This window comes from Gekko japonicus, unplaced genomic scaffold, assembly GCF_001447785.1.
Source record: "Gekko japonicus isolate JY-2015 unplaced genomic scaffold, Gekko_japonicus_V1.1 scaffold4107, whole genome shotgun sequence".
NCBI classification, from domain to species: domain Eukaryota; kingdom Metazoa; phylum Chordata; class Lepidosauria; order Squamata; family Gekkonidae; genus Gekko; species Gekko japonicus.
Window position 1 is genome coordinate 81,212 of NW_015170396.1, and position 10,185 is coordinate 91,396.

A 10,185-nucleotide genomic window follows, 5' to 3' on the forward strand; every position below is an offset into this window, starting at 1 on the left:
TTAGACTGAGAGAGAGAGGCACCATGCATTTAAAAAATATAACAAAGACACAGCAGTTACAAGTAGTCTGGATGGAAATCAGCACAAAAGTAGTTGTTGTTGGCATGAAAGTGATAGTTTTGACCAACAGAACAAATTATGGGTATAAGAGAGGACCTACAGGTGTGCCACTAACACCGGCATCGAATGTCAAGAATCTGGGTATGCTCCTGTATTCCTCCTTAACTATGGAGGCCCAGGTGGCAAATGCTGCCAGGCTGGTGTTTTTCCAACTGCACCAGGTCGGGCAACTAGCCTCCTACTTCTCTAGCCCAGACCTTGCCATAGTGATCCACGCACAGTCACCTCAAGGTTGGATTACTGTGACTCGCTCTACACAGGGTTACCCCTGGAAACTACAGCTTGTCCAGAATGCAGCGGCACGGGTACTTACAGGTACCCCGATGACAACACACATAAAACCTGTGCTTCACCAACTACACTGGCTCTAAGTTGAGTACCAGATCCACTTCAAGGTTTTGGTATTTGACCTTTAGGGCCCTTAACGGTCTGGGACCAGTGTACCTATGGGACTGCCCTTCCCGGTGTGTTCCCCAAAGAGCCTTGTGTTTGGAAGACCAAAACGTATTGGTGGTCCCTGGCCCAAGAGATGTCCAGCTGTCCTCATCTGGATCCAGGGCCTTTTCAGCCCCGGCTCTGGCCTGGTGGAACTCTCTACCTGGTGACACCCTCTCTACCTGGTGACATCAGTTCCACAGTGTGTGTAAAACAGAGATGTTCCACCAGGCCTACGGTTGAAGACAGCAATGGTTCACATTGTGGCTCTCACTTTGGCCTCCTCCATGACCAGTCCCTGATCCACCCAAGGGAGGTAGGGAACGAAGCACAATTTTATGCCATCTACTAGTATTGCTGATTTTATCTTATTGTAAACTGAAAACTAATTTATTTGTATTTTAATTTTGTTGTGCATCTTCTGAGCCCTTTGGGGAAGGGCGGTCTACAAATTTAATTAACAACAACAACAACACAATGAGCCTGTGAAGAACACCACTAGAGAACCTCCAAATCCTGAGGATGGAATGAGTCCAACAGCTGAGGAACTCTATTCCTGCTCCAAGTGCTTGGGAAAGAGGAGTGGACTACCTTTACTGGCAATGTTATAAGCTACCTTATTCGCCATATTCCTGTGCCTTTAAAAACACTGCAATTTATAAGTTTAACAGAGATGCTTTTTCAAGCTTAAGCTGACTAACTTTCTGTGACTCTCAGCACTGCTAAAGACATAAGACCAGAGCAAGAAACATGGTGGCAATCCTACAAAGTTGTGTAAGAATAATTGTATTAAGTATATTTCAATCATGACCGTCTTCAAAGGCGCTCACTGCAGTATAAATTATTCTCTCCTCCTCCGTTTTATCGTCTCAGCAATGCTGTCAGGAAGGTTAGGCTGAGAGAGAGTGACTGGACCAAAGTCAACCAGCAAGCATCATGGCACACTGGATATTTGAACCTAGGGCTCTCAGATCCTAGTCTGCCATTCTAACCACTCCACACAAATTAATTAGAATGCTTCTTGAGGAAACAGGTGATGTTGCCATGACATAGAGCTAACACATGAGTGTGGGCTGGAAACCCTGAGTTCAAATGTCAATTCAGCTATAAGCCTGCAAGATTAGTTTAGACAAAACACAGTCACTCAGGTTCAACTCCCCACCAGCAATACAAGGATAAAAATATGAACTTCCATAGCAGCAATGCTGTAAATTTTATTGAGCATTCAAAGTGCTTTTCACTTACCAACTCACACTACATAAATACAAAATTACTAAATAGATCCAGGTGGGCAGCTGTGCTGGTCTGAAGCAGTACAACAAATTTTGAGTCCAGTGGCACTTTTAAGACCAACAAAAGTTTATTCAAAGTATGAGCTTTTGTATGCAGGAACTTCCATATCAATGTATCTGAGGAAGTGTGCCTGCACACAAAAGTTCATACCTTGAATAAAATGTTGTTTGTTTTAAAGGTGCCACTGGACTCAACATTTGTTCTAAAATTATTAAATGTTAGTGCTGAGAGCTGAGATCACCAGCAAGTTTTGTGGGAACTACAGGATGGTAAATGGATCTCTGGCCAGTCACTTATGTTCAGATTAACCTACTTCAAAGGGTCACTGTGACAGGACAATGGGGAGTGATGTATGCCTCTCTGAACTCTTTGGAAGAAAGATGGCAAAAATGTAATTAAAATGTCATGCAAATGAATTTTAATTTTTTTCTTCTTTAAGATGTACAATACTGTTAGTTCACCTAATATAGACCATTTACCTCTAAAATGCTACCTTTTAGGCCATAGCTTATCTATGAACTTTTAATGCCAATGGAAAACATCAATTGGAACAATTTTACTAAACCACATCTTAAGAGTTTACACCATCTTCTTTAACATGCTACTCCTGAAAAGTGTTAATGTTTTAAAAATGCAAGTGTCTAATTAGGTAACTGAAATCCCTGGTATGTTATGTTTAATAATTATGAATGCAAACAAAAGCACTGTACATAAAAACAAGAAACTTTTCTTACACATTAGTTTCCCAATTGGAAACCCTTTATTATGCCTGAATGTTTCACAGAAATTTCAGGAAAACATTTTCTAAACCAACCACAGTGCAATTTCTCTGAGCAGAAGATAGAGCAATTTATCATTTGCCTCTGGAAAGTTAAATAAAAGATGCCACAAGGCTTCATGTTTACCAAATGAAACTGAATTTTTTTCTGGCACTAAAACAATGACACTTCATTTTCTTTTATCACAGAACAGTGGCCTATTCCAAATAAGCAATAATTGGGCTATATTTCTGCTGCTGCTTAACTGGAAAACGTCACAGTTTTAAGCGTATAACAAATGGCAGAAGGAAATTCACATGCATCATGGTATTGGAAAAAAAACTTAACAAATCTTGTTTCATATCACAAACAGGTAACTGCCAAAAAGAGAATACTAGAAAGCAGGGCTTTTTTTCTGGGGAACACGCCGGAATGGAGTTCTGGAACATCTTTGACACAAGTCTTTTAAAAATGTTTAAAAGTTCATGGGTTTTTGGTGTACAGACTGAAAACTTCATTTCCCTCTTGAGAATTCCGGCACCTCTTTTTCCACACACACACACACACAAAAAAAAACCTGCTAGAAAGCTTTTAACAGCCAATATTAACAGAACTATTCAAAAGGTTCTAAATGCAGACAACATAGCTATCTACTTATATGCTACCACAGAATGTTTTTTGTTACACTACTGAAGTATTAAGATGTTCTTTCACACAGCACCTATAAAAAGCCAAATGAAATTATCTATGTAAATGATCTATGCAAATCAAATAACTGATGAACAGGTCATCATAACCAATAGCACTGTATCCAGGAAGTGAAATAAAGGCATGCAACATTCAAACTTTTAAAACTCTGGCTGCCTTTACAAACTTACTTTACTTTTTGTGCCTCTTCAACAGATCTAGTGGCAACTGTCTAACATGAGTAAAGAGTCGAAGAAAAAACAATAGTGCGGGGAGAACAAAAATTTATTCCAATATGTCAATAGCCAACCCTGACCTGGATGGCCCAGCTCTAGCCTGATCTTGTCAGATCTCAGAAGCTAAGCAGGGTCGGCCCTGGCAAGTATTTGGATGGGAGACCTCCAAGGAATACCAGGATTGTAAATGTGAAGGCAGGCAATGGCAAACCACCTCTGAACATCTCTTGCCCATAAGTCAGCTGTAACTTGACAGCGCTTTCCACCACCATGTTAATAACCCTTATGTGTTTCACTTTGAGCTTCCTCAGGGAGATCTGTGGAAATATTCATTTCCCTCTTGAGAATTCCGGCACCTCAATGCGAAGCACGTAGGGGTTATTAACATACTGGAATAAAATTTTCTTCCCACTGCACCACTGTTTTTTTCTTCATCTCTTTACTCCAGTTGGTACAGCGCTTCATTTCCCTTTAATTGGTGAGTACACAGATTCCACATGCAAGCATGTGTGCACTGTCCACAGCCATACATGAGGATATAAGGATTGGAGCTACAAAAACATTCGGCAAAATCTTCCCTCTGCTCTCCCCTTATCTTCACTTTCATGCCTAAGACCCACTAACCCAATAAATCATATCATACACATACATCCTCCTATAAACCCCCCCCCCTTTTCTAACTGTTGGTTTGGTGTAGCCAGTTTGGTGTAGTGGTTAAGTGTGCGGACTCTAATCTGGAAGAACCGGGTTTGATTCCCCACTCCTCCACTTGCACCTGCTGATGTGACCTTGGGTCAGTCACAAGCTCTGGCACAGCTGTCCTTGAAAAAGAGCAGTTTCCGTCAGAGTTCTCTCAGCCCCACCCACCTCACAGGGTGTCTGTTGTGGGGAGGGGAAGGGAAAGGAGTTTGTAAGCCGCTCTGAGACTCCAAGTGAAAGGCGGGGTATAAATCCAATCTCTTCTCTTCTTCTTCTAAAGGTAAAGGTTCCCTTGCTCGAAAGCCAGTCGAATCCGACACTAGGGTTGTTAGTTTTGGGTTATTTAAGTACATTCTACATGTCACTTCAAACATGTATAGAATGAAATTGTAACTTAAATAACAGAAACAAAAATAACCCAATGGCAGGTTAACATGCCACCTTGGCAGGGTATACATATTTTATATAAATAAAAATACTTCCAAATCTGGACTGCACTGCAATCTTCAAACTGCTCCAATTTCCACAAGGATATTTACTTTTGAAATCCAAAATTTGCACATTCCAAACTAGCAGTGTAGTACAGAACGCCCCCATACAACAGAAGTGGAAAAGAACAAAGGAAACTCAACCCTGTATCATAAACTGAATACTTAAGGAGTTTCATTATTACTTCTTAGGTTATTATATACAGAAAGACATGTTAGAGGAAAAAAGATATCTATAGTCATGGGTGAGGTAAGAGTACTATTCAGCAATTATGCCTTTTGAATAAGCGTTCTAAAACAAAGTCATATTTTCCTTCTTACTAAATGCTGATGAACTATAAAGAACTTGACTGAAGGCCTCTTTGTGAAGTGATGGTATCGCTTTACTCTGCTCTAGTTAGACCTCATCCTAGATTATTCTGTTCAGTTTTGGGCACCACAATTTAAGGATATAGACAAGCTGGAACGTGTCCAGAGGAGGGCAACAAAGATTGTGAGGGGTCTGGACAAGTCCTATGAGGAAAGGTTGAAGGAACTGGGTATGTTTAGCCTGGAGAGGAGACAACGGAGAGGTGATATGATAACCATCTTCAAGTACTTGAAGGGCTGTCATATAGAGGATGGTACAGAGTTATTTTCTTTTGCCCCAGAAGGCCGGACCAGAACCAATGGGTTGAAATTAAATCAGAAGCCTTCTGTTAAACATTAGGAAGAACTTCCTGACAGTTAGAGCCAGTTTGGTGTAGTGGTTAAGTACGCGGACTCTAATCTGGGAGAACCAAGTTTGATTCCCCACTCTTCCACTTGCAGCTGCTGGATGTTCTGTCAGAGCTGCTCTCTCAAGGACAGGTCTTGAAAGGGCTCTCTCAGCTCCACCTACCTCACAGGGTGTCTGTTGTAGGGAGGGGGAGGGAAATGAGTTTGTAAGCCGCTCTGAGACGCCGAGTGAAGGGCGGGGTATATATCCAATCTCCTCCTCCTCAGTGGAACAGGCTTCCTTGGGAGATGGTGGGCTCTCCTTCGGAGGTTTTCAAACAGAGGCTAGATGGCCATCTGACAGCAATGCTGATTCTGTGAACTTAGGCAGATCATGAGCGGGAGGGCAGGAAGGGCTGTATCTGTGCTTAGTTCTTGTGGCCCTTTCTTACATGCCAGGGAAATGCTGATTGCCACTTTGGGGTCAAGAAGTAATTTTTCTCCAGACCAGTTTGTCTGGAGATCCTGGAGGTTTTTTTTTGTCATCTTCTGGACATGGAACAGCGGTCACTTGGGGTGTGGAGGGGAAGGTATCTGTGTATTTCCTGCGTTGTACAGGTTCCTTCCAACTCTATGATTCTATGATCTATCTGTACCACAATATCAGTTATTTAAGTAAAATGACACATCATCTTTTCGTTTCAGCAACTCAGGGTTTTCTTTCTAGGGAAATGCACCGAAGTGGAGTTCCGGAACCTCTTCAACAAAATTCTTTTTAAAATGTTTAAAAGTTCATGAGTTTTCATACAGATTGAAAACTTAATTTCCCTTTTGAGAGTTCCGGCACCTCTTTTTCCCCCTCCCAAAAAAGCCCTGCAGCAACTCATCTATAATACTGGAGAAATAGGTACTGGCATACCAATCAAAAAGGACTATAAATCTCTTTTGCAATGTGAAGTGCTTTGTGATAAACAGCAATAGGAATATCATGAACGGATACTTTATAGAACAATCAACTCTGTGTCACAATTTGCTAAAGACTACTTAAGAAATGTGTAAGAATTCAACTTCAGTTTTAAAAGGAGACTTGCAAGTTTGATTTATGTAGTGGTGAAATGCTTAAAATCAAGCATAAATTAAGCTTTTATAATGTAATTTCAAAAGGTGCATTTAAAAAACCTGACTGATTAGTCATATGAATATCTCCTTTAAAAACAGGTAAGCCACGTGCTTAATTTTCAGTCATGTGTGGGTTGGAACTACTAGCTGTAAACATGCACCGGTGATTCAAAGTAATGTACGTGGTTAGACGAAGGGAACAAAAAAGATGATGTATTAAAAAACACGAACAAGTGACCAGTTTCTCATCACTGGCCTTAGAACCAAATGTAAGGGCATCATGAAGTTACTGTAGACCACAAACATCTACAGAATGAGTGCTTTATTGAATTTACTTTTTATATAGCTTCCATATTCCAAGTGTCCTACTCAGTATATTTGCTTACTCCCAGATGCTCTCTTGGGATCTCTCAAGCACTTTTTCCCTCCCCACAAAAACATTTTAAATGTTTTCTTACAACTCAAAACACACATTTAACTACTTTACTCTGTTAGATACTTGTCACTGCATCTCTTACAGCTTCCCTCCTGATATTTTTCCAGAATACCAAATGCAATATAAACCACCACCCTTGTGACATCCAGTACTAGAGTTTCAATAACAGCTTCCTAGATAAAACAGGCACAGGCAAACTGCGCTGAACTATTGTGTACAAAATACAAACACAACCAACAAGTGTCTTTGGGGCAGGGGTGACAGGAAAACTGGAGAGCACAGAAATCGACTTGTGACAGAATGGGAGGCAAGGCATTAGACGAAGGGCCTTTTCAAAACACAGTGGTGCTCTCCTCCTCTGATCTCCCGATCATTCCATTTGCCATTTAGCAGGAGTTAATGAACATCTAATTAGTGGGGTGAGCCTCTTTAGCTAAAACCGCAAAAGTTCCAAGATTACCTTCAGCCCTTTCCCCCACTTGCCGGCCCAAAGACGGAGTGTGGCTAAGGCCTAAAGTCAGTAATAGCCAGCGCATTGTGTTGTTTGTATGAAGAGAAAGAGAGGACACAAAACATATCAAAATAAAGACACAACGCTGTCTCTGCCGAGAATATCCTTCACTCCCCCCCCACACACACGCCTTCTCTCGATTCACCAATGGACCCCCCACCCCCAACGCCGGTGGGCAAGGGGAATCCCGCCAAAATGCCCAGCTCCCTCCCCCCCGTCAAAAGAAAAAGAGACCCCCCTCCCCTACACACACACACATATATATACACACACGAGCCCGCGGGGAGGTCCCTGAAGAACTGCCGCCCCACCCCACACCGGCGTCGCCCCCGAGAAAACGGTGGTAGGGGGCAGCCAGAGCCAGGCAGCTGCTCCGAGAGCGAGAGTTGGCCGTATCTGGCTGGGAACGGAGACAGCTCAGCGTTGCTATAAAGCAGGGCGGCGGCGGCGGCGCTTTCTTCTCACCTTGGTGGCCATGGCTGGGCTGTTGTGGCGAGCCTCCCCCTACCCGGGAATGGGCCCTGGCTGGTTTCTCTGGGTCCCTCCTACTGGGCCGCGACGCTGGGGGTGGAGGAGGAGGCTGGTAGTGGCGACGGCGGCGGTCCTCTTTCTCGTCTTCCTTCCCACCCCCCCGGCCACCCCTTCCCGCTTCTTCTTTTTCCCTTCCCGTGCCTGAGGCAGACCAGGCGAGGAAAGGCAATGAGAAGAAGGGACGCGAACTCCTGAACCCACAGCCAGGCAGAGTCCGGGCTGAACAAGCCCCCCCACACTTCCTCCCCCCCCCCGCCTTTCTTTTCCTTTTGCCTCTTCCTCGTTCGCTCGCCCATATCCAGGGGCGGAGTTTCATGAGGGCGTCCCGAAACCCAGGCAAGGAAAGCAAAAGGACGGGAAGAAGCCAGCCAGCGTTTTCGCACGCGATGCGACGAGGCTCTTGCCTCCACCGACAAGTGGAGAGGGTTTAGGCTGGAGTTTCTCTCCCTTCTTGTCTGCTAATTACTTTTCTAGCTAAACTTTTTCTCTCAGCCTGGTGGTGTTCAGCTACTACATAAAGGTGCCTCTGAGTTTTGTTTCTGTAATAGCAATGCTTATTCTGTCCAACAGTCGGTCAATGGCCTTATGGAATGAAAATTGGGATGTACTAAAAGGAAGGACAGGCTTGCCCATTGGAAACAATGGGAGACGCTGGAACGCCCATTGGAAATAATGGGAGCCTGGAATGCCACTTGACTTGCCTGGGCTCCATTGGAAAACATTAGGGTACAAGTAGAGTTGCAATAAAAAAGCGGAATGGATTTTCCATTAGGGTCTCTGGGCCCAAATACACTACTCTGGGGATGGAATGAGAGACCACGGAGTGGAATGACAGCCCCAGGGTGGAGCAGGAGACTTCAGGCACTGGGATGACGGACCACGGAGAAAAATGACGGCCCCAGGGTGGAGCAGGAGTGATCAGGGACTGGGATGACAGGCCACGGAGTGGAATGATAGCCCAAGGGTGTAGCAGGAGTGTTCTGGAACTGAGATGACACCCCACTGAGTGGAATGACTGCCCCAGGGTGGACCAGGAGTGTTCAGGGACTGGAATGACAGGTCACGGAGTGGAATGACGGCCCCAGGGTGTAGCAGGAGTGGTCTGGGACTAGAATGACAAGCCACGGAGTGGAATGACGGCCCCCAGGGTGGAGCAGGAGTGTTCGGGGACTGGGATGACAGGGCCATAGTGTGGAATGACAGCCCCAGGGTGCAGCAGGAGTATTCCGGAACTGGAATGACAGGGCCACGGAGTGGAATGACAGCCCCAGGGTGTGCCAGGAGTGTTCAGGAACTGGAATGACAGGGCCAAGGAGTGGAATGACAGCCCCAGGTTGGAGCCGGAGTGTTCTAGGACTGGGATGACAGGCCACGGAGTGGAATGACAGCCCCAGGGTGTGCGAGGAGTGTTCTGGGACTGGGATGACAGGGCCACGGAGTCGAATGACGGCCCCAGGGTGGAGCAGGAGTGTTCAGGAATTGGGATGACAGGCCACGGACTGGAATGACAGCCCCAGGGTGGAGCAGGAGTATTCCGGAACTGGAATGACAGGACCAAGAGTGGAATGACAGCCCCAGGGTGCAACAGGAGTTTTCCGGAACTGGAATTACAGGGCCACGGAGTGGAATGACAGCCCCAGGGTGTGCCAGGAGTGTTCAGGAACTGGAATGCCAGGCCAAGCGTGGAATGACAGCCCCAGGGTGTTGCAGGAGTGTTCAGGAACTGGAATGACAGGGCCACGGAGTGGAATGACAGCCCCAGGTTGGAGCCGGAGTGTTCTAGGACTGGGATGACAGGCCACGGAGTGGAATGACAGCCCCAGGTTGGAGCCGGAGTGTTCTAGGACTGGGATGACAGGCCACGGAGTGGAATGACAGCCCCAGGTTGGAGCCGGAGTGTTCAGGAACTGGGATGACAGGCCACGGAGTGGAATGAAAGCCCCAGGGTGGAGCAGGAGTATTCAGGAATTGGAATGACAGGGCATGGAGTGGAATGACAGCCCCAGGGTGGAGCGGGAGTATTCAGGAACTGGAATCACATGGCCACAGAGTGGAATGACAGGGCCAAAAGTGGAAGGATCAGCTGTTGACTGCTGTTCACTTTACATGGTTCAAATGTTATTGTGTTATAGTTTATTAAATATTTAATTACACTTTTTGGTTCAGAATATTTTTT

The 10,185-nt window shown here is 45.1% G+C and overlaps 1 protein-coding gene across 4 annotated transcripts in view; it reads right to left on the reverse strand.

The window, feature by feature from the left end:
• Positions 1 to 8,256, reverse strand: part of SNX9 (sorting nexin 9) — a 70,748-nt gene extending 62,492 nt beyond the window's left edge. For all 4 annotated transcript variants that reach the window (XM_015418282.1, XM_015418281.1, XM_015418280.1 and 1 more), the window contains exon 1: positions 7,944 to 8,256. In XM_015418282.1, the coding sequence (XP_015273768.1) occupies positions 7,944 to 7,955 (12 nt within the window). In that variant the 5' untranslated portion in view covers positions 7,956 to 8,256. The remainder of the gene's footprint in view (positions 1 to 7,943) is intronic.
• Positions 8,257 to 10,185: the final 1,929 nt, after the last annotated feature.